This window comes from Paralichthys olivaceus, chromosome 8 (assembly GCF_024713975.1).
Source record: "Paralichthys olivaceus isolate ysfri-2021 chromosome 8, ASM2471397v2, whole genome shotgun sequence".
Lineage (NCBI taxonomy): Eukaryota > Metazoa > Chordata > Actinopteri > Pleuronectiformes > Paralichthyidae > Paralichthys > Paralichthys olivaceus.
In genome coordinates this window covers 22,702,635-22,728,323 of record NC_091100.1, presented here as the reverse complement: position 1 = coordinate 22,728,323, position 25,689 = coordinate 22,702,635, and the positions used below count along the sequence as shown (strand labels likewise).

General features: G+C 41.7%; 1 protein-coding gene across 1 annotated transcript in view; it reads left to right on the top strand.

Moving 5' to 3' along the window:
- Window positions 1-392: 392 nt before the first annotated feature.
- Window positions 393-25,689, top strand: part of maml3 (mastermind-like transcriptional coactivator 3) — a 102,800-nt gene continuing 77,503 nt past the window's right edge. Inside the window, exon 1 of the mRNA XM_020084353.2 lies at window positions 393-1,535. Coding sequence (XP_019939912.2) covers window positions 1,158-1,535 — 378 coding nt within the window. The 5' untranslated portion in view covers window positions 393-1,157. The remainder of the gene's footprint in view (window positions 1,536-25,689) is intronic.

The window sequence follows — 25,689 nt, the reverse complement described above, 5'->3', positions numbered from 1 at the left end:
ACTCCAGTCTTGTCAATGGATCGCAGCACCTTATAATGGTGTGTAATACTGATAAATCAAAGTTAGGTTGTAGCATTAATAATAATAATAATGTTCATATCTATATTAATAATAACATTAATTTGTATATAAATAGTAATATATTGTTATTAATAATATTAATACTTTTATTTATGTAGCGCCAGAAGTGTATGGGCTTATACTACTACTACTTATAATAATAGTAATAATGTGTCAAATCTCGTGAGCACAACACAGAGAAGGTCGTCGGTGTGACGAGCCCGCTCCTCTCCGGGTTACACTCTGGATTCCGGACCGGGTTTTGCGGGTGTCCATCACGGGCTCCTCACAGCCTCTCGCTGGTTTGAGCTCCTGTCCTGATATCACTCCGCTGGCATGGTGGAGAAGCGGACCTGATTGTTGTGATGGTGGCAGGCAGCAGCCGCTGACTACACACTTCCGCCGCTGCTTCCCATATCCGCGTTTTGCGCCGTCTGGGCTGCTCGAGTAGCCTCTCACCGGACTACCGCGGGCGCCTGGGTCCTTGCAACCCCCACAACTCAACGTCTTCCCCGGGATTTCTTTCAAACCAAAACCATATGAGATGCAAGTTCACTGGGAAACTCCGGAGCCCGTTCGGTTCAGGCAGCAAAACTTTTTCTCCAAGGACAACACCGTGAGACGGCGAGTGGACTGTTACTGGTGCCGCCGCCGCCGCTGCTGCTCCTCCGCGGGACGGTTTGTGTGTGTGTAACCGCTGAGCGCCTGCTCACGTCCGGACCTCCGCCGTATTGTTGTGTTGTTTCCCGGTGGAGTTGTTGTTAGCAGCGTGGCAGCGGGTGTATTGTTGGATTCAGTGCGGGGCTTGCCCGGCTCTCACTCGGGCTGCCTGTTATTTGTGTTCCCGGGAGCGGTTTGTTTGGAAACAGAGCACAGGAGGGAACAAGAGACGGTCATTGCCGGGCTCGCAACCCTTTAAACCTGCCCGGCTGTTGTCGGTCGTATCTGTCGTCCGCTACCCGGCTGCTTGGGACCCTTCGCCGGGGAGGACAGAGAGGGACACTCGGCGGTGGAGGTGGTCGGAAGAGGTGGCGGCGGTGTCTGTGAGCGAGACGGGGGGGAAAGTTCTTCCAAAATAGCAGCCACCCGGCCCAGAGATGGGGGACTTCGCCTCCCCCGCTGCCGGACCCAACGGCAGTATCTGCATCAACAACAGCATGAACCCGGCCGCCGGGAGCGTGGTGCCCGCCGGGGCGGTGGGCATACCTAAGCACAGCACCGTGGTGGAGAGGCTGAGGCAGCGGATAGAGGGCTGCCGGAGACACCACGTCAATTGCGAGAGCAGGTACCAGCAGGCACACGCCGAGCAGCTGGAGATAGACCGCAGGGAGACGGTCAGCCTGTACCAGCGGAGTCTGGAGCAGAGGGCCAAGAAGTCCGCCGGCGGCAGCGGTAGCAGCAAGCAGCCGCAGAGCAAGCAGCCCGACCCGGACTCTGCCTCCTCCGCGGAACAGAGGAATAACACGCTGATCGCGGTAAGAATGAGCTCTCAATCACGGCCAAGACTTCGCTGAGACCCCCTCTCTCACACAGTCACACATGAACACCACACACACTTCACTACACTCTCCCCCTCTTTCATTTCCCCTCCATTTCTGCCCCCAGCCCCAAATTCTTGGACCCCCATCATGCTGCAAGCTGCACTTCTACTTCCACTACTATTACTACTTGTTCAGCTCGGAGAAAACTTGTTGAAAACACGTTCACTGAGCGCTGCTAATTGTTTTGGAAACACACACACACACACACACACACACACATACACACACACACACACACACACACACACACACACTTGTTAAAGCAGAGTGATAACTGCTGCTTTTGCTTACAAAGAAGTCTAGAAAACATGCTGCTGGATCTGCAATGCTGCAAGATCTGTAAATGACAAGAGACATGTCATGTTTTGCACCATCAGCTCTGCTTTATGCGGTGACTGTCAATAGTCAACTTGTGATTATCAGCTCAGATTCTTCTGGCCAACTTCTGGTGGAGGTCTGCTTTTTTTTTGCATGCAAACAACTTCCCTGTTCTTTGTGTAAGGATGCAAACCATTCTGCAAGAAAAGCATTTACGTTGCAACATTGCTTCCTTGGTCTCCGTGGAAGCAGTTTATGCTCCAGCCTGTTGGCTAAACTTTTAGCCAGTCCAGTGATGCAAACACCTCATCACAGCCAGCTGAAGGTTACCTGTCATCTGACTTGAAAATCACCCCTGATGGCTGCACAGGAGTTATTGAGTTGTTGTTGTACGAGTAACTTTTGAATATACATTCACAATAAACCATTGACCCTAAATCAAAATAATGCAGAGGTCACATGATATCGTAACAAAAAGGCTTTACTCCGGCCCCAAAACTGCAGTGCTGCTTTAGCAAATGCAAGCATTTTGAGTCTATAAACTCATAGTAGATTTTATAGGAATGCTACAATGATTTCCTGTTGATAGGGGGCAGTGGTAACATAGAGGATTGTTGAATGTCTTATTGCTGTCTAATGAGGATCTTTTCTGTGTTATTTCACTGATGAGGAGGTTTGCAGCCAAAATCTTTAAATGATCAGATTCAGTCATTTGAAAAGAAAATATCCTGATGTTGCTTGCGTGAAATCCACACAGACAAACTGTACAATGTCCCCTGTCACACCACATCTCCTGTGGACAAGCTCTTGAGTTCCTTTAGAAATGACCAAAGGATACTTGTCGGGGGAATGTCAACATTGTTATCCTCTTTGTTGCTGCAATGAGCCAAGTTCCTCCCCTTTTGAAATGCAAAATCAGAACGTCCTTAATTTTGGAGGCTGCCTCAGTCATTATTTAAGAGCCTCACAAGCCGGACCAGCTACAGCTTGACAGAGCAGCAGTGGTTTTAATAGTGCAGGACCTCCCTGTGGCCCTTGTGGACATTAAACCAAACTGCCTCTGGCCCATGGTCGGCAAATTACTGCTTAAAGACACAGTGACATCCTTCTGCCCAGTCACTTACAGTGACACAGTGAATGCAGACACAGCATTTAGTAGCTTCATTACAGAAGGTGTTTATTTTTACACTTCATTGTAAGATCTTAGCATTGTTTAGGTACGAATTGAAAAGGAGATGAAAGGAAACGAGAGTAAAATCTGCCACCGCTCTCCCATTTTATTCCTCAGAAGAGCTGCAGCTAGATGGCTGTATGTATTCACTATAGAAGCCGGCATTCTAGGAAAGCCAAGTATGCTGTTGATGTGACTACACACATCGCATGCATGCATACACAAATACCCAGCAGGTCCTAATCTATGGGGGTTCTTTCATAGAGGTTTGATGGATGTAGACTGTGTGGAGAAGTTGTGCCTCAGTACAGATTCATTCACGGTAGCTATCATGCTCACGTCATGATTTAGTTGCACATGATAACTTCACAACATAAATGACACAAATGAGTGTGGCTGTGAAAGAGCACTGGCTGGTCATTATAGTTAATGTCTGTTTTTTAGAGAATGGCCAATGTAAAAAAACAGTGTTTCTAAGTGACAAAATAAGCAAAACAGTGTTTGAGATAAGTGGAAAGAAATCAGTGCAGAATATAACTTTAAGTTGGAAATGTTAGGTTTGCATTTCAAAAGTTCAGGTTTAATAAGAGCAATGTTCTTGACGATTTCATATTGTAATGCGCAGCCCTGTTCACTGAGCCTTGGTCTTATGGTTCTCAGACACACCCACGTTGGGGCAGGGGCAGGCCTGTAATTATGGAAAGTGTGTGTTTGTGTTTATAGGCTGACTATTAGTGAGGAAGGAGTTGAAGACAGTTAGCAGCTCACTCTGTCTGCTCCACCATTTCTTTGACATTTTGATAATTCAAGAACTATCTCTAAAAGCATCAAAAGCAGAAGGTGCAGATAAAGGAGACCTGGGGTATGACATTTGCAGTGCAACCCCTTACAGATTTATGATACGAGTTAGTTCATACATACTGTATATTAAGACTTTCTCCAGGTGAGAAAATTAGATTTGACGCAGACATTAGTTGAATTTCTTGCTAAATTGCACTTTTACAGAATGGACACTTGCAAACTTATAATTGTCTGATAATGGGAGGGTTTGTAGCTCAGCACTCGGCAGCCCTTTTCTGCTCTCTGCCACCAGACAGGTATCATGTTGCACCAACACTGGGATAGGTAGGGGCTCAGTCCTGAAAGAAATCTCTATAGAGATGATAAATTGTATATACTATGGATAAAATGTCCACCTGATGCCATTTGTTGTGCTAATGGTCCAGACAGATGACTTACAGGCACATTGGAACAGCCAATAATTATAGTTCTTTGACATGTTCTGGAAGTTTGTTGTTGGCTCCATGTCCACTGCGTACACACCCACACCCACACACACTTACACACACTTACACACATTGTTAATACATTTTATTTCAATTCACGATTTATTAACCACTAATTTTATTTGTCAGATTAGGCTTGTTCACACAAGTGAAGCACAGGGTTGTAAATATTGTGTCACACACACAGACATTTGCTCTGATAAAACATCAACCTTCATGACTATATGGACATACCAAGTGAAACCTTAGCACTCAAGGGTCAATCTGGATTTTTCTACAGTTGTGCGTTTATAAATAAGATGCGGAACTGATGGATGTAACCACTGTAGGCTACGCTGGGGCTAAGTTCACCTCCTGAGGGGGGAAAAAAATAACGCCTCACGGGGAGCCCGAAGCTCCTGGAGATTGTTGATAGTGAAGATAAGATGAAGCAAGAAAAGCCCTAGCAATCTTTTCAGTCATAAGTCACACAGCCATCTGGTGTTGCAGCGGTGCTATCAGCGAGTGAAATCCTACGCTGTGGGTATCTTTATCGTGACTGTCGTCCATCCCTTATGTCAAGTATTAATCCAGTTGAACCAGTTCAGTGTTCTGCAAGGCCTTTCTTCTCATCCATTGTGACAAACCTAAACCTTTAACTTTGGACCTTTTTTGGGATGTCTCTTATTGTTACTGATGTTGTCTGCTTGTGCGTGACTGGCTGTTTTTGTTGTCTGTCTGATCTCTGTTCCATTTGTATTTTCTCTCCATGCTTACATCTCTTTTTTGCAACAGAGATTTGAGATCTAAATGAGAATACCTGATGAAGGCTATAAATAGTGATTAGTTGAGGGAAACACAAGGCTGCGCTGGGTTTGCTGGGTCATATTCTAGTTTGAGATTGACAAGGTCCTTGATTAAGTTTTAGACACCTGTTCTCCTCTTTGCTTTTAAGTTAGACCGGTTTCTTTTTCTTCTGAATAGGAGCGAGCAGGGCATCAAGCTCCGGGAGAGTTTCACCATGTAATTACAGGAGTGCCAATTCTTAAGAAATAGGAAAATCATAATCCTTTACTATTAGATATCATTAGCTTGTGCATTGTTAATGGTGGTGTCTCAGTGACAGTGACATTACGCAACTGACGGGAGCAGGTGTGCGAGCTTGTGCATTAAATGAACTGCGGGAGAAACAGTTTGAGATGACCACAAATGCATTGCATCATGAGTGAGTGAGGCCAAAATCTAGAATCTACCAAAGCCCTGCTGTTAAACTCAGCTGTGCTCATGATGAGACTAGCTATGATTGGCTAGTTATCCATGCTACCTCCATATTGCTACGTTTTTTTGTTTGAAAATGCATCAACCGTGCTGCTGATACACCTGGCTTCCACACTACTCCAGAGTTTTAGGGCTGCTAAATCAGAGACATTTTGAAACCCCTCTGGCCCCGTTTAAGTTTGAAAGCTCCAGTGCTGCGTTTTAGTCTGGATGGAAAGACACTATGACGTAGACACTTACAACAGCTTACTGGTTGGTTAAGACGTAACCTTCACTGATTTGTCAGGCTCCTCTCACATGACCCCCTTCCTGAAGAAAACGGCATTTTCCTCAGCTAGCAGTGTAGAAAACAACATGGATAGTCAATTACATGTGTTGCCGACCCTGTCGTCTGTGCTTACAGCTGCTTTGCTGTACTTTTAACCATTGCTGCTTCTCATTTGTAGCCTAAATCTTTTTGCAACTAACAACCAAATGCTTCCTGTTAACAGCGGCAAGCGTATGCCCAATGTACGTGATATGCAATTTCAGACATGTTAGTATGGACGGGGATTCAAATTGACACGGAGCCAAAACGCTCATGTGATCGGTGTATTTTGAAAACGCTGTTTTCAAAGGTAAACGTAGTTGTATGTATTTAGCATAAATGTGAGATTTACATGCATGACAAACGAAAGAACATGTTCACCAGTGGCTGTTGTGTTTCACAGTGTCTGTGTAAGCAGGCAGGTTTCTTTGTTGCTGACGGGAGCACATGGGCTATAGTGAGGATCAAATCTGTGACCTTTCAGTTACAGGCACATGTTTCCAAACCAACGGGCCACGATGTAGCGTAAAAGCACAATCCTGTCACATACTTTCTTTTTTTAACATGCAGTCAGATCTGATTACCTTATCACTAACACGTTTACAGCTGCAAGGCCGAGGTGCACAGTGTGGGGGCTCGTTAGTTCCACTAAAACACAGTAGCTTGGGACAGTCTGTCTTCGACTCTGCTCTCTCCTTGGCATCCACCTCACCAAGGAATGTCTCTCCCTCTCTCTCTCACATACACACACATACACACACACATACACACACACACACACACACACACACACACACACACACACACACACACACACACACACACACACACACACACACACACACACACTGTTGTCCTGCTCAACTCTTGGCAGCAGAGGCCAGAGTGTGGGCGGCTGAGTTTTCATGAATCCGAGGCCTTCCCTCTTCCCTCCCTTCCTCTCCTCCCTCCCTCCCTCCCTCTGTTCACCACTTCTTCTCTGGTTTCAGCGTTAGCACAGCGCTAATGTAGTGTGGATGGGTCTTGGTGGCTATAGCATTGTTAATGTCAGCTGGGACTGCTGCCCAAGTGCTATATTTAAACTGCAGAGCTGGCACAGAGCTGATAATCACCAGTGCGTACGCGCACACACGCAGAGTGTGACGACGACAATCACTGGTGACATCACAGACAGGCTGTTTTTGACTCATTACTCACTTATTTTGCAGACTCCCTTTGTTTTTTATTGACATGGTCTGTTTTTTAACTTTTTAATCTCCATGCTCGCCTCTGCACTTTACTAAATTGTTGTCACAATTTTTTTTTAGCTTGTTCTCACTTTTTTCCCCTCAGGCTCTACACATAGACACACATGCACGCACACACTCTGGATGTTTTTGATTTGGGGCGGCTGTGACCACATTCCCTTCCACCCACGCTTGTTCACATGTTCTACAGGAGTACACACACGTTCGGCACAGACCCTTGAGTAAGTGAGGGAACAGTTTTTCCTCCGTTTAGGCAGTTGGAGCAATAACAAACTCCTGTACAGTTCAGAAAGTTTTAGTTATTCACTCACAGCTAAAGTTTTTTTGAATTAAGCTGAAATGAATACTAGTGATACAGAAGTTGTAGTAACCGCTAGGTATAGTAGAAATCTTTGTTCAAGATGTAGTCCTCAAGTTTTTGCTCAAATAATTTCATGGTTCTTTTTTTAGTTGTCTCACTTCTTGACAACTTTGCATTTACCACCTAACATCCAACTGGCAAAGCTCCAGTCTGCAGAGAGGCTGCATGCAATAATAGTGGACTTTAATATTCAGTCTATTTAGTTTAAATCAGTGTTTCCCAGTGCGTCATGATTATACAATTACACATTCATATTCACACTCTGCAGCTTCATAGTACTAGTAGTCTTTTTTTGATCTTTTCTTTTTTAACAGCTTTGAGGACATTGTTGTACCATTTACCAGTTAATTGAGACATCAGAAAAACTGCATCATGCAGCATGTTAGTGTCAATAACTGAAAATGGAGATTTGACCTCACCCTCCCCTTCCCAACACGAAAGAGAACCTGTGGTGAACTTCAGTTGTCATGAAAACTCAAAAGGTTTTAGTTTGTCCAGTTTGGACGACAGTAAAAAACATGATGACCTCCACAGAGAGGACCCCCCTCCATGTAAATATAAAGTTTTTAAATATAAAGGGCCAATTCTATAGTAAGGAAAACAACAATTCATACAATTTAGATGAAACACACCAGTGAAAACAGCATTATTATTTTATATTCAATTCAATTTCTGACAAAAATCCCTTTCACCTAAATCAACATCAACATTTTAAATCATTGTCCAGAGAATTCCGCAGTTTGACTTCATAAACAGAAATACACATCTTTAATGTAGTGCATGCATATGGACTTGAAATACCTCCCTCCATGATCCTCGTCATTTGGTTAAATGTAAACTGCTTCTGTTGGTTTACAAGTAACAGTCACTTTCTGGACATGGCTATTAAAGAGCTGTGAGCTATATATATATATATATATATATATATATATATATATATTTGTAATTGGTGTGAGACCTAAGTGTTAAAAACAACTAACTTCTATTGCTCTGTTGTGTACAAGCTGTGTAATGGAGCCACTGTTTGGTGATTTCTTGTTACTTCAGGGCCAAAGTACACGTAGATACCAGTATACCAGCATACCAGTAATAAGCTAAGCTTATTTATCACCTTATTTATCAGTCTAGCACTAATTGAGATGGTTTGAAATGTAGCCCTGTAGCTACAATACAAAGCTGCCGGTACACTGAGAGATTGAATTGCTGGTAAAGATGTTCTTCAGTAAACACAGAACCAGTTTGAGGTCTCTTGTATCTTAAGTGGGTTTGTCTTATCTCTCGTGCACTGGTGCTTTCTTTTTCTTTGGATTTAGTCAGAGGGCTGCTTGCTAGACCACTGCTCTGCATACAGTAGGTAGCTCGGCCTTAAGGAAGCATCTGAACAGCAGTTTAGATTTTACATTATTGATAGTAGTATGGAGGGAACTCATCTTTTTTCCTTTCACCCCTCATGTACTGACACACACACACACACTCACACACACACACACACACACACACACACACACACACACACACACACACACACACACACACAAACTGTAAAATATGGATGAGATGGTTATCAGAGATGCCTAAGTCCATTGTGATACACCGTAAGTGTGTTTGCGTGCATATGTGTGCTGCATTGCTCTGTGAGAGTAGAGTGAATGTGTTGTGCATATGTGAAGGTATGAGTGACAGCAAATAACTACATACTGTGCACATGAGACATTTTCATTTCATCTGTACCTACAACACAGCTGAATTAAAAACTTTTTTTTAATGACTTCCAGCTGTTTTTTTAGGTAAGTCGCCACCAGATATGGAAATGTTTTACAACCAAGCAGTGTTTTATAAATAATGAGCCCAATACATTAATCTTAAAATTGACAATGCAATGTCAAGAAACCTGCAAAATGGAAACTGTTTCAGATGATGGGAGCCAAAGTTGCCATCCAAAAACATATTTTTTTAAATGTCCTACCTTCAACACAATTTTCTTTTGACAGAGGAATGCAAACTTGAGTGACATTCTAGTTTTACCAAGTTTTTGGTTTTAGGTCCAATTATGGTCTTTTATCTTGAGCTGTACTTGCTTTCTATCAATTGTACTAGGACTCCAAAACTTCATCTGTTCCTTTTCCACTGTGATGTAGTTCACCACATCATGCTTGACCAATATTACTTCTACTTCCTTTTGCTATCAATTTTTTTATACTATTAAGTTATAGACAGTGAGAAGAGCTCAGATCTTTACTTCAGGAAAAGTACAAACACAATAATATAAAAAAAATACTCCACTGCAAGTCTTGCATTAAGTACCCTGCAGTAAAAGTCCAGAAAAACTTATTTAAAGTATCAAAGGGGAAATATTTCTGTCACTGATATATTATTGCACAATTATGGTGGCATCAGTGTGTAAGCAGCATTTACTGTTTAAGCTGCTTGAGGTTTCAACTAGTTACTATATAAACAGTTTAGTCCGCTGGTTCTCAATCTGATTTAAATTATTGATGTAAATCAAAAAAAATTCTCTTTGATTTTTCCCTAAACGTTTTGTGAAATATTGTATACTTTTATCAGTTTGGATGTCAGACTGTTATTAATCTATTTTGAAAGTGTCTTTTCGGTGGAGTGGAAATACTAACAACTCAGATACCTGAAACACAACAGTGAATCATAAATATTTTATTTAAAATCTCTTTAAAATCCAACTTGTGAATTGTAGCTGTTGCAGGAAAATAAACAAGTCGAGTAGAAAATTGTACTTAAGTTCATCAATTGAACTTAAGTACTGAGTTAATTGTTTAGCACTGGTAATATTGATGATTGTGTTATGTTTTAATGGGGACAATTCAATATGTTATGATCTGTTTGACTCATTCTTCTACTAAAACTAAAATTAAGAATTGATAAACTCTTAGCATGGGACTTTTTGTCCCCTAGTTTTTAGCAGATACAGTAAAATAGTACACGGTTAGTGGTGAATATTGTTGAATACTTTATCATCTCCTGTGTAACGGCCAGTTTCCAGCTTCCTGTCAGTGCCAGACAACCACCCCCTGACCTTCCTGTTACTGGCAGTTTAAACTCAGGGTCAGTCAGGATCAGTTGAAAACAGTCCCTCTGAAAAATAATTTTCTAGCTTTAAATTGTCTGTCTGTCCTCCACCCTTCCTCCTTTTCCCCTTTGTTTCTCCATCCACTCATCACACAGGAGCTTCCACTCTGTCCAAGATGGGATCCTGTTCTCCCTCCACCTCACCCTTGCATTCCTATTTGACCTTTAAGTTTTCCCCCTTGTAATCTGCCCTCCCTTGTTTCCTTTCAGACCTCTCCCTTTCCATCCCTTTCTCCATCTCTTTGCTCCTTGTCTCCCTGGTTCAGTCTCAGCTAGCAGGCTTAGCTAAAGCTCTCTCCGTGTAGGCCAGTGGCAGGGAGAAATCCTGCGCTAAGATGGAATTACCTACTACACAGACTTCTGCAACACACAGGAGACACATATACACAGACTGTTTCTATACACAGATCTGCAACACAGATATCTGTTCAGTTGTAGGTATGACCTAACGATTCTTCATAGAATTAGTCTGAAAAAATTGAAGTGTTTTCATACGTCTCAGTGTTTTTCTGTATCACATTACGTGATAATGTGGACACTTGTATCATCTGCCTCTTCCCTCCTTTGTTAAATGACATTTGTTCTTTCGAGAGCCGGCCAGACCCCCCACACCTTCCTATTGAGCCAGCGTCATGAATTTTTTATGACTGTTTGCGTGTGCAAGTGTGTGTGTGTGTGCGGGGCCCTCAGCTGCATCAATAGCCATTAGTGCAGCAGCCGGGGTAATTGTGCCACAGTGGCTGCAGTGCAGGAGGGGAAAAAACACATTATCTGATAATATTGCAGAGGGAAATTGGGAGGAAAAGATGGAGCGAGGACTCAGTGGGGCAGATCTGGACAGTGTGAGGGAGGATATTAGCGGCGTGGTCAGACAGTTAGCGACATTGTTGCTACGCTACTGTCTGATAACTGATTTATACCAGGTGATTGAACTCAGGAGGTCCAGGGGTGGTACAGCAATTGTCCCATGGAAATTCAAGAAGCCAACACATCTGACAATGGCTGCGCTGTCAGTGTCGGCTGATTTACTTTTCCTCACACACCAGGCTGAAAATAAATGATTTTGTGGTGATCATTGACCTACTGCTTTCAACCCCCTCCCCTTGAATATTCATTATCATAAAATGTAGTTTTACAAAATGTCCACTTATGTTTTGGGGAGCTTTCAAATGAGGTGTTGAAAACTTGTCACTGACACATTTCTTAGATATGAGAAATTACAATGAAGAAATATTCATTCCAATCCCAACATCCACTACACTTATCTGCCAGTCCCCGTCAGTTGTGTAGTTTCTGCATCCTCATCTCTACATAACATCCATTGATAGATATCTAAGTTGTAGCAGAAAGCTCTGGATACTAGTGCTGCCTCATGTATGTGTGTGTTTTATTTTATCAGGCCTTAAGAATGTAGATGAGGATGTGACTATCCCATATCTAAGTGGTACTACCTCATGGTCCTTCAGTCTTTCCTCTGTAGGTGCTGTGTCCTTGTTACATTCAGTTGAACTTATTTTAGTGCATGATGAGTTGAGCAGTGTTTAGTTGAGCTGAATACTCCAGCAGTACCCTTTCTGCAGATCACTTCCTGAATGGTTCCCAAAATAGCAGCAACAACGATCACAACCAAGGAAACACGCCAGCTGCTCTTTTCAAAACCACACTCTCTTTCTGGGCTCTCTTTCTCTACTGCTGGATATTAATTGATTGGATTTTATTAATACATAAGCCAGTATTATGTCTGTCGAAAGTTGTTAAAAAAACGTTTACTTCAGCATTTGTCCTTCAATCAGGGATTTTGTTCTTTATTATTCTTAAATTATTTTCAATACAAGTAAGGAGATTTTCTGCACTTTTTAGACATTGTGCAACACAACATACAATAAAGTTGTAAAAAAATAATTGTAAACTAGATGAGCACTCAGTAGATTGAATACCTCCACCAATAATGAATTCTCTGAGAAATAATAAAAGCACGCTTGTGTTTGCTTGTCTCATTGTCTTTAGACAGGCAATGGAAATACAATGTCTCAAATTAATAGAAGCAGTAAAATTGTCGACCGTGTTCCAAAACGTCAGAGGAAGCAAGAAAGTTGAATCATATTTTTCGTTTTCACATAAAGCCCATCTGGATAACTTCAAGATGTCAGTGCATATTTGAATGCAGCTTCTGTTAGCACATCCACTGTTAGCATTGCTTAGCATAAGAACTGGGATCTGCCAGTCAGGCTCTGCAGAACCCTTCACAAGTAACAGACAGAGTCTCATCGATACAGCAAGGCTAACTTGTTTCCAGCCTTTATGCTAAGCTAGCTAACTGGCTCCCTGATTTATCTATTATTCAAAGAACAGCCATGGACTTAGTATCAATCTTCTGATCTAACTCTGGGAAGAAAGCAAATATGAGTGTTGAACTATGCCTTTCAGGGATCATATTCAGTAGAAAGTTGTCAGGGGAACGTGCAGAATGTAAACAGGCAGCATTGACTGTTGCCTCACCGCATTCCTGCTGGACTGCAGTGGAGATACTTAAGATGTTATTGTGTACTTTAACAACACGCAATACTAGGTTGAGCAGTACTTATGAACCAGTGGGAGTGAAAGTGTCCTTAAAAGTTTTATTTGAGTTTACGACCATTAAAAATGGTGTGCGCATATTTGCATGTCTCTGTTATCTACAGACTCTGTAGATTCCCTTACTTTACACCAACAACACTGAGCGCCTCTTCTTTTCCTGTTTTTTTTCCTTTGAGGCTCACTTTTTAACCTTCCCTCCTCAGCTCAGTCTCTCTACCTGTCAACCTTGGCATATCCCAGTATCTTCCCCGCACCGCTCTGTCTCCTTTTCTGTCTCTCTCTGCCTTTCAGCCTCCTCCTGCAGAGACTGTGGACTTTACTGAGGAGACAAGATCGGCAGATGTTTACCCCACTCTGCTGGCACAAACTGTTCTTCAGTTTATCACGCTTTACACTGGAAGTCATAGGATGAGTGCGAAGCAGAGAGGAAAGAAAAGAAGAAAAACTTCATTTCCCTGAAGATTTTTAGCAGATTTGGGTCAGACTGGGTATGAGTTTTTGCCAAGCAAGCTTTGTGGAGTTAGTGACATGAAGCTCAGCTGAAAGTCTTCAGTGATAATGTTCTAAAAGACCTTTGTCTGGGAAAAGATGTAATGGTTTTAAAATTCGGCACTTCCATTGCATGCAGGGAAGAGCACTGATTATGCGTCCTTTAAGCTTGTCACTTGTCCCTTTTCATGGAAAAGGCAAGTCTGGGATTCTTCTTTTATTTCAGCTTGTTGACAGTTTAAGGAGCCATTGAGATTTTTAATGGATACTTAATGACTGCTGCACAAAGAGAGCTCCTTGGGGATCCTAACAGCCAGCGGCGGTCCCAAGAGAGACGGAAAAGTCCTAATCTTTGTTATGCTCATACACTAAATATTTTTGGAACATTAACAGTGTATTTTTCACACCATTGCCTTTCCAGTTCATTACACCCGTGTGCTGAGCAAATGGGCATGAAAAAAAGAACAACAGTGTGGTCTTTGCAAACGTAAGCTCCTTTCAGTGTAGCAGACAGATACAGGCAGAAAACGATGTAGTCTCCTACTATAAACAACTTCAGTCGTGCTGGAATCAGGCTCAGTAAATTGACTTAGATAACAGAACTGTTTCAGACTGTATAGTTGTGTTTTCCGGCATTGTAGTCATAAATGTAAAGCAATGTTCAGAAATCACCTTTATATAACCCTGTTTACTAACAGCTGATGAAGAGGAAGTCAGAAATGGTTTGGTCCTTATCCTTATCCACGTGTAAACCACTGCTGACATGCTACCTGGGGATTAGGACTCATCAGGAGTTTCTTAAATAGTTCTGGTTGAATTGCTTGTTTCTGTGCTAAACTTCCTTCATCTACGATCAGTTGACAACATGATGAACTCTATGAACAGATTTGGATGTGAATATGCAGGATCTGCATGTGAGGGACATGATTTTGGTGCTCGAAGCCTTCTGAATTCAGTTTCTAGTTTGACTAATTATGTTGGAGCGGTCTTTGGTTGCCCACAGGTGATCAGTGTGGAGAGCAAAAGAGACAGAAATGTTTGTTAAAAGAAACTAGTTGGACTATAGACAGTCTTCGACGAACAGAAGACCAAGTCTATCCACTGTCTACACCAGAAACACCAAAATATTGTACGTTGCCCCCAGAGGCTAATTTGTTGTCAGAACCAGAAGATTCAGGAAAGACTACAATTAAAACAGTTGTTGAGTTAGCTTATTAGTTTAACAACTTGGTCAACCATTGGACAAGTTCTGCTTTGGTACCAGCAGCCTTGGCCTGTTGATAAAGTGTTTAATTAGATGATTGTCAGTTGTTCAGGCATGTTTACTTGAGCTGTGTCAAGAAACACCAGTATCACAGTCATACTTTAATGACCAGTAGCAGATTAAAGTTATCTACCTGCACTCTTTCTGTGGACTGGTGTACTAAGTCAAACTGACTTTATAAAACTTTGCCCTTAATAGAATGGGTTAAATCACACTAGACAGTCTTTGTTGGTCACTGCTCACTGGTACAAAGAATAGATTATTATAAGGTTGTGATAGAAATAACATTAGTATTTGTTAGTATTGCGTCTTCCCCTTTGTCTGCTTGGGGTGAATGTTTCAGATGACCAGGGCATATTAAACTTTTTAAAATTATTTTTGCATCAATATGATGAAGAGCTATGACATGTCAAGTATTAGATTTCCACCACTTAGGTCAACATTATTTGGATGTCATAGTACAGACAGGTCAGGGGATGACTCTTAAGTGATACTCACTGTTTTCTTCTAGCACCACCAACAGGTCAACATTCTCCTTTACCAATGAGCAATTTTAACATTGACCAAATGAATTCTGACCAAATTCAGGCCTTTAGTTTATGACCAATTATCTGATTAAACAAAGACATTGAACATAGTAAACGTTTCTTTTGAGCATTAGCACGCTAGTGTTGCATCTTGTATTGCAATAAAATCTTTGTCTTGTTGTCATGACTGTAAAAATCAGGTTGCCTGTGTATTGCAGGGCCAACAAGGAGAGACAAACAACCATTTACACTTACATTCACACCAACGCTCAATTAGGAGCTTCCAATCACTGTGTCATGCAGACACGGAGAATATGCATCACACAGAGAGACCCCGACCAAGCTGGGATTTGAACCGTAAATCTTGCTAAGAGATGACAGTGGTGAAGATGCTAACCACTGTGTTGCCCAATATCTGTCAGTATTGCATTATAGCATTATACATGTCACTATATAGACTTTGTCCATGTGGCTCTATTCTGACTTTGGTGAGATTGAGAGAGAACTATTGTTCTGTCTCCATTGTTCCTCTTGACTCTGGTCTATGTCAAAATCTGGTGGTTGAATTATAAATCACCAGTGAGGATTTTACTGCGGCTGATATCAGTCGGTTCTAATGGTTGTCTGTGATTTTATTGCCACAAAACTTGATTACCTTGATTACCTGTTTGATGTGTTGATGATGGCAATATGGGACTGCAATAGAAGTGGCTTTGCTAGGCAAGTACCAAAAAATAGAAAAGGTCTTTAAGGTCCCTCCAAGTAGATACATTACTGAGACTCTGACACTTAGACATAGGTAAATGAGCTTTATCTTTCAAACCTCAAAGCCAAAATATACCCATTGACAACATGCAGATCTCAAAATGTATCTCAGTGGACCCCGGAGATCCGGACAGCCACACTCTCTGGTCTGAGCCCTTTCATTCTGCAACATAATCTGCACTGATTGTCAGACTCGATTGCCTTGGGCACCAAAGTGATCCAGGTTTGTATTGTAGAAAAACAGCACAGAGTGTGACCTAATCCTGCAGCCTGTAGCGTGTTTGATAGTGTAGGATCAGTAGGAATTTAAGGCAGAGGCACTGGCAGCATTTCGATTTTTTGATATGTTTTTCTTTCTGACACATGCTCATGTTTATGACTCCAGCTAAGACAAAGTCTAGAGAAGTCACAAAGAAGTGAAATGTGATGCTCCTGTTTGTGAGACTATTTCTTTCCTGAAGAGGGCAGGTAGTGGAAACAGAGTTGAGAATCTGGTAAAGAAATGGCTCACAGTCTGAGTTGGTTGAGCTGCACGTACACATGAGCACACCATTACCTCTCTCTGTCTCTCTCTCTTTCCCTCTCTCCCCCTCCCTCCCTCCCTCCCTCTCTCTCTCCCTCTCTGTGTCTCTCCCTTTGTCCGTCTGTCTGTCCCTCTCTTCCTCTGCCCCCTCCCCTCCTCCTCCCGAGTGGCTGTTTTTTGTGGATTGTTCTCCCACCGTTGTCATAGCGACTGTGATGCAGACAGCCCGAGCAGGCTGCCTGTCTGCTTGGATATGTCAAGTGTGTGTGTGTGTGTGTGTCTGATTAAACGTCAGGGTGCTCTCGGCTTGGAGAGGAAGTGTTTGGAGAATTATGTAATGTCCTCTTTTTTAATGTGGGGAAAAGTCAAGAAAAGGAGAGGAAATAATTCCTATATATCCATCTGCATGTTCCTCTGTCGGCATATTTCTCAGCGTATCTGGAATGTGTAGTGTTAATGAATATAATACAGTTTGAGGCCAGTATATTTAAATATGCCTATTGCCTACATAGCTTTGTGTTGAATATTTTGTCTTTACTGTGTGTTTTTGAAAGTAGGATGCTGTTTTTAAACACACACAGGCAGCAGGGGGCTGACGTGAGACTCTTTCCTGTGTGTAAAGTTTCCACTGAAGCTGTGGGTAGCCACCCTGTGTGGATGGAGGGGGAAGATGAGGGAGGGGAACGGGGGCAGAAAGGAGGAGGAGAACAGAGGGATGGGATGGGAGGAGAAAGCAAAAACAAAGTAGAGGGAGAGGGTGGGATGAACTCAATGGGGGAGAGAGAGGGGAGGGAGGTTGGGCTCAGTGCCAAGTGGGAGGTGTGTGAATCATTGTGACGATGCCATTCTCCAGCAGAGAGCCCTCTTATTGGACAACATGGGGGGGGTCTATAAATAGGCCCATAATCTACGAAAGAGAGAGCTAAAAATAGAGAGAGGCAAACCGAGTGAGAGGGGGGGTCAAGAGAGGTATTGATGATGAGTTTGATGATACAGAGTTGTAAACAGAGCAATAAAGTTTTAAAGCTAAAAACCATTTGCAGTTTAATATTAAAACAATGGAGTGAATCAAGACTCATTTGATATAGATGGTTAGGTAGATAGATGGGTTGAATGCCAATTGATAAAAGGGTTGGTAGGTAGGTAGATATATAGGGAGCTAGATAGATAGATGGCAAATGTTTTGAGTTGAGGGAAGCAGGGTGGACAAAATCATAGAATCGTCTGTCATTGGAACACAGCAGCACAAACATCTATTAGAACCATAGTCCTCTCTGATTCTAAACCTCAAGGAGAAACTTCTGCACAATTTTTTTTGCTAGCTGTTGAGTGTGTATTGTATAATTGAATGATAAGATGTTTTAAAAATAACACTTTTCTAAACAGACTGCACAGACCTGCTCTCAGAGTCTGTTGACAGTTAAAGCAGCTTTCCTCCTCTTCCTCAACACTTATCTTCATTAGGCGTTAGCAGAGATTTGTTTGTGTGAGATCTTTTACCTCCATATGTTCCTCTGCACAGCTCTCGTCTACAATCGAATCTGAGTAAAATAAAAAATATGTAACTCAAAGTTGAAGTTCTGCTGCTGTGTCATAAACAAGAAGAAAAACGACACAGATAATTTTAGTGTGTAGTGATTACTTGGATGAAAAGGTTGCTGTACGAGGATGGATACTTAAACACTCACTGCTTGATAACATATATCTGATAACAAACACAATTAAATATGTATTGTGACTGATTCAATGTCTCAAACAAGAGTTTATCCCTACAAGTCGCATCTTAAGGAGAGAAATGAAAAGCAGTGCCATGAGGTGGAGAATGCTTGCTAATGTCAAATAAAAGCTTTGAATCTAGCGAGGAAACGCTGGTCTGAAGGGAACTCAGCGTGAAGTTTCCCTCCTGATCTCTAACTCTTAAGATAAACTTTTTCATGTCTTCTAATCTCCTCTCCTCCAACCCCTCACTTCTCCCCACTCATTCATGGCTCCCCTCAAGTCTCTAATTATGTTCACTTGCTGAGTGAGTGGGGAGGGTGGGAGTGAGTGTGTATACTCACACACATATGTGCCCGCATGTTTAAGCCTGTAATTAGTGCTCTTTAGGATGACAAAAATTCGGAGTAAAAGTTTAAAAAAAGAGCAAGCCCCGGCGTGTGCATGGATGTCTACATAGAGGCGGCGGAAAAAAGTGAAAAAAGTAACTGTACTTCAATTTTCTAAAAAAATATTTTTTTCCCTTGCTCTCTGAGGTTTGGGAGGAAGGTCACAGAAATCTTGCAGCTGGTGGATAGTCATGCATTAATACATGTCTATTGCTACATCCACATTACTACGTCAACTCTGCTACAGATATGCCGGCTTTCCACACTACGTAGTAGTTTTAGACTAACAAGTATGACAACTCTGCTTGCCCCATTTTAGTTTGAAAACTCCGAGACAGCATTGTAGATGGAGACATTTGGATATGATCACATAGACAGTCACAGTCACTTGCTGATTGGGTCTTTTCAGTCACAAGCCTTTTTATTTTCATGCGCGTTAGTATGGAATCGCTGTTTTCAATCATATACGGATGTAGCCCATGTGTCGAGGGCTGGAGCAATATGTGTCATCTGGACTGAGAAAGGTTATAAAGTCACAGTGGTGGACTTCCAGTGAATTTGAGTATAATGAGTCTATATTTAAAGTTGTGTGTGTGTGTGCTGGTTCCTGTGTGTTTTAGAAAGTGACTCATCATTTGTATTTGTGCATGTACAGTAACCCAACACCCAACCCAACCCCGTGAAGGACCAGAGTGTAACACTCATTATTCTCTCTACCTCTCACTGGGACCGCCGTGTCTATTTTTTCCTATGGTTGTTCATATCTTTTTGTTGGTTCCATTTTGTTTTGCTCTACCTTGTTTTCTTATCATTTTTCTCTTCTTCTTTCTTAGTTTTTTGTGGCTAACACTCTATCTTTTCTTCTTCTCTTTCATTCCACTTAAATGTCATATCTGCTTTATTAATGGTTTTTTATGTTTCCTGTTGCCTCTGTCTGTGCAGCCACCAAAAATATTTTGTCTCACTTTCCTCACTGGCACAGTGAAACCACTTTGTCACGTCCTCCTGAGCTCCAGGTCGTGTGAGGTTGCCCCAGCCTCCATTGTGGCTTCAGCACTGTGCAGTTGTACTGAATGTGATGCTTTTGTCCACACACAGTCTGCAGCTGGCAGGTGGCGTTAAGATTTCAGGTTGTTCAAGTGATCGTGCTGGTGCCGATAACAAAAAGTGTTAAGATAAGTACATAGTTTGTTTGTATTGGGGCCCTAGTTGTAGCACTATTAACAGATATAGTCACTAGGTTGTAGCCTTTATCCATGTTGCCCGATTTGTGAGGGAAACGAAAAAAGAACGTCAGTTGTAAATGTGTGTTTTTGTATTTGTTTGTTGAGGACATTGTTTCAGTTCTTACTAGAATCACTGGGGCTGGGTTTCCACCCACCATTGTTCATCGTATAATTGTTGATTGCAAATACCTTCACAGCACTGATCATCACTAGAGCCTTCGGGGTCCCAGGATGAGCACTTTGTTTGCACACTGTGTTTGTGACGTGCTGGCTAAGCTGTTACTTAAGACGTTTATAGACATAAAGTCTGCACATTTGGGTTTGGACTTTCTCTGGAGTTTGTCTTTCACACATGAAGAACGCAGCAGGAGATTCTCTGCTCAGATGCGTTCACAACAACACAGAAATCTCCAGAGCGTTCAGGTGAGAGGTGTCACAGCAGGCAGAGGTTGGACCTAACAAATAAATTCTGCTGCCGTCATCACGTTTTTGTTTACAGCACGTCGACACTAGCATCAGTCCGCATCACCAAAAGCTCACTATTCTCCTTGTCTTTCCAAGTTGACACATCACTGGCGCCTTTTACATGTGTGGCGATTTTTTGATTTTTTGTCTTATTAATTTTGTATCAGACGTTTGATAGCCACTAGCTCACAGGTAATTCCAGAGGATCTCTTGTTGTATTCTCACATGGGCTCATTTGGACATTATCTGGAGTTTTTACCAGGGGGGTGACAGGAAAAACTCCGGAGAAAGTCGGGAGCCTAACATTAAGCCCCTCCAGTAAATCTCTGATGATTCTCCAAAGTTCAGTGCATGTCTGAAAGCAGTATTTTAGTTTTTAAGTGATGTGCCAAAATCGAAGATTTGCCAGTTTCCTTTGCCCCATCTGGTACTAAACCTTTTGGTTTTCATCCTCACAAGTTTGGAAGTAATTCCAGGAGATTGGCTTTTTCCACATCTTTCTTGCTTTGTAACTCGTCACATGGTCACGTGTCACTGTCCCATCTGTTTGTGCTGCTAATGCTAGATGAGAGCTGTGACGCACAAAACTATTACTGAGATTAAATGTCCTTGTCTGAGGATAAATAATAATAATTCATGTTGATGTGTAAAGAATAACGGTGGATTAAAATTTCTTATTTGATGGGATTTGAGACTTTTGTGGTGATGCATATGCTGTGTTCCGCAACATTAAAGCCAGTAAGAAGTTTTAATGGCATAGTCTGTTCATGGAAAATAACTGAGATTACAAAATAAGGTTTAAATCACATCAGTGATGGCTCAGATTTAACTCTTTGAAAAGGGACAACAGACATACTCTGATCATCACACCTGTATTATTGTTGTGGCTGATCAGTTTGAGTAGTAATAATGATAATTTAAAAAAGGAATTAAAATATTCATTTGGTTGTCGATTGCCATGGCAACGTTTAGAGGTTTCAAGCTTTGAAGCATTCGAGTCAGACCTACCTGCTGCGTGACGCTTGTCTTCATTGTACTTCTGTCTGCTACTTTTTTTTCAGAATGCAAAATCAGTGGGTATCGAACTGCACCAAAGTTGCCTCAAGAGGACGAACTGCAGCAAAGACTTCTTTCTACCTTTGTTGAAAACAGAAATGCAGTGTAGAAACAAAAAAAACACAACTTCATGTGGCTTTATGATTAAATAATGAATTTGTAGCTTGTAGTTTTAACAAACAGTCCATTAGTCTGTTTTATTTTAGGCCTTAGATGATCATGTTTTGTGTAATTCATGATAAATCAATCTAGATTCTAGCAGTCAGTACATCTAGGTGATTATATTTATCATCTTAATTGTTCGTGATTGCTATATTTAATTAGTAATTTTGGAAGCAAGGTTTTTTGTTTAGTAACAATAATATATTCAAAGCTTTTCAAAGATTTCTCAAATGATGTGCTGAAGACATATTGTTCAGCAGACTAGATAGATATACCGAGCCCATATCAGAGTATATTAGTGTGACAAATATCGTATAAGCCTATCAGAAAGGTCATAGATAAAAACAAGGTAGAGATGTCCATTCCTGCTTTCTATTGTGTTATTTAACCAAAGACAATCTGTGAGTCTTGATCAGTGTCCTCCTCAATCCTTCTGTTACTCTCCCTCCTCTGGCTCTCTCTCTCTCTGCTTCCCCTCTCCGACTGTCATTCCACATTTATGACCGGCCAGAGATGTGTACCCGAGACCGAAGGGGCACGGCAAGATGGCCACTGTTGCCCTGGCAACAGAATGGAGAGCGGGGGGAGAGAGTGAGAGATTTTTTTTTCTTTTTAGTCGGATGTTCAGGTTATCAAGGAGATGCTATGAATGTGAAGAGGGCAGCAGGGACACAGAGAGAGAAACTGTTGGTTCAGTTTCTCGGCCGTCTCACTGTGGACATTAACAGGAAAAAGTCAAACAAGAGTTGATCGTCAATATCTTTATGGTGTTTATTTTTTAAATGTTGTGCTTGGTATTTAGAGTGAGAGTAGTATGTGACATTGTGTGTCTTTGGGACCTTAGGTGTGTGTGTGTGTGGGTGTGTGTGTTTGAGAGAGAGATGGAGTACGGGTTGTGGTCTTTTGCTGTCTGTCTTGATGTGGTGCTGGATTAGAGGGGTTACATAATGCGCTCTGAGCTTCAAGCAGCATACGCTAAGAGGATTACCACAAGTCTACTAAAGACACTGGTCCACAGACACACTTACTCGCACACACACACACACACACACACACAGACACACACACTCACACTAATTGCACACTAAAATATAGTGTTCAGTTCCATGCACAGTATGTGTGCAAGTACACACACGCACACACACGCACGCACACACACACACACACACTAAACTCAGATTTTATACACAGCTTGAGTGATTTGTTTGCACACGCTAACCATCCAGACACACACACACACACACACACACACACACACACACACACACACACACACACACACACACACACACACACACACACACACACACACACACACCGTACCTCTGACTGGTGTTATGCAATGGTGGGCTTCTCATCTCGCTCATCTGGTCTTCAGTAGGCAACACACTTTGGTTTGCGTCCACCAGCCATGACTGATGGTTTTCAGGAAACACAAGGAACTAGAAACCACAGTTTCACCCACTGCATCTGAGATAGTTTACCAGAAACTTGGGCCAGTAAAATAAAGGTCGGTTACCCAAAAATGAGGTAGAGCCATGTCAGAGACAAACTAACCAGCCTCGCTGGAAGCTGACTGCCAATTAGATGAAACTCTTCACCTTTTATGTGAGGAAATATAAAATATAATGTTGATACAGGTAAAGTTTTTAGAAGCAAAATTAAGTTGACACTTCTCCAAAGTGAGTGTTTCCCATGGTAGTGATTGATTGACATTTACATGAGTGTTGCCAGGAGACTATAGTACAAGTCTGACTGAAGAACATAACGCCAGAGCGAACAAGCGCTGACACAAGGCAGTTTTCTTTTCTTTGATTTCAATATAGTTACAAACTCTTAGCAATTGAAGTGGTCTGTGCCAGTGTAATATTAGACATGTCCACTAAACACCTCTTGTTTTGTTATTTCAGCACTCACTGTTGGAGGTTCAGTAATAATGATGGCAAATAACTAGTCTGTCAACAGCCACAGGTAGTCCTGTAACCTCAGGGCTCCACACATTAGCTGCTGACTCAGATCACAACACATGAGCTGCTTCAGACATGCACCAAACTCTGCAGGTCGTTGATGCTTCCATCATGCGACAAAAGAAAAAAAAAAACTTGCAAAACTGCTGTCTTACAAGTGGAAGATGTCAAGAAAGTTTGTGGTGAAAATAGCCGACACTGGTGTCTGTGTGGTGTCAAGAAAATCACGTGATCTCTGTTAATAATCACTTCCTGCTCCACCTCTCGCGTTTGTGCAGAAAACCTCCTGCTGTGTTGTGCATGTGTGAAAGACACTTGGTAAACTCTGTTGCCCATTCTCCGGATTTTACCCGCAGGTCATGTCTGAAAACGGCTAGGGAAATGTAGGTATGAGTCACAGAGGCTGTCTGTCACACTTGCGCTGAAGTCCACACTCGTTTCTGGAATTTTGAAGAGGGATATACAGTATGGAAGAATGCCAATGTCCGAGTCAGTTGCTGTGGAAAAAGGTGTAAGCCCATGTAAGAATGCAGCAGGAAAATTCCCTGCAAGCAAGTGGGCATGTCAGTAAAGTCTCTAACATGCAACGAACGCAAAACTGGTAGAAAAAAGAAGAGCGCAAATGTCTCAGGGTGAACTAGAGGTGTCATACACATAGAAGACTCCAACCAGGGATTGTCAGTATTTATGATACATGTGATTAATATTGGTAATCGAAATACAAAATAGTAATTTGTATTTGATAAGTTTGTTGGAAATGCATTCATAATTTGTATTGAAATATTTTAGTAAATGCATGCAGCCTGTGATTGGTGTCTACGCAGTAATTTGCCCCGGCTAGTTGAGATCACAACATTGAGGTTCAGAAAATTGATGATCCAGCAAGAAGCCTGACCCACAGAAGAAGAAGCACATGGTGAGAAATCTGTCAGTTGCCAGCTCTCCGTCAATTTTTAGCATTAATTGCTACAATTTACCTATTTAACCAGAGTAATGTTAGCAGCCCTTACAGTTAATGTTAGTCTGCTGCTTTCGGCCTGTGTTTAACTATAAAGGGTTTTAGAGTTGTTGTACAACATTACTCTATAATGCCACAAGATGGTTTAACTAAGTTATTGTTGTGTTGCAAAGCCATGAAACAACAGGTTTTTATCCCATACACCACCAGTGTTTGTCATAGCCCACAACTTCTCTAAGTCTAAGTGGGGGCTGTTTTGTTTTTCGTGAGAATTGATTACAAGACTGTGAATGTGTATTTGTCCTCTTAAACCCACATTCTTCTTCTCAATAGATTCAGTGGTTAGAGTTTGTAGGCTACTCCTTAATAAGTTCAGTAGCTGTTTACTGATGACGTTTCAAATTAGCTTTGTTTACAACTTCCAAATAGGTGTTGAGAGTTCATGTCTGAAAACAGACTCATTCCCAGTATCAGCTCCCCAGCAGTAATACTGTCTGTACGTTACACTGAAATTAACTTGATAATAACAACTACTTTCATTGCCTACCCACACAAGCACTACTTACTACTACTACTACTGTTGCACCAAGCACCACAGAAAAATAAATAAAACTTCAGTTTTTAACAGAAGATTATATTAGTCAAAACATATTTATTTAAGTTTTGATGGTCTTCTAATATCTTAGAGAAAAGGAATGTTAATTATAGTCTGATGTTAAAGTTTAGGATGTATTACTTCACATTTGTCATCTAACTAAACATTTCTAAATGAATGAATCTGGCCAGTGTAATCGTCTTGCTGTTTTCTTCTTATATTGTTATTGATGCGTGGTGGTGTCATACATGTATAAAGCACAGGCGCAGATCTCAAGAGAGTTTGTGGCAATAAGAGCCGACACCAGTTTCTGTGTTTTCTGTGTCAAGAAAGATCCTGTGATCTCTGCTGCGGAATTAA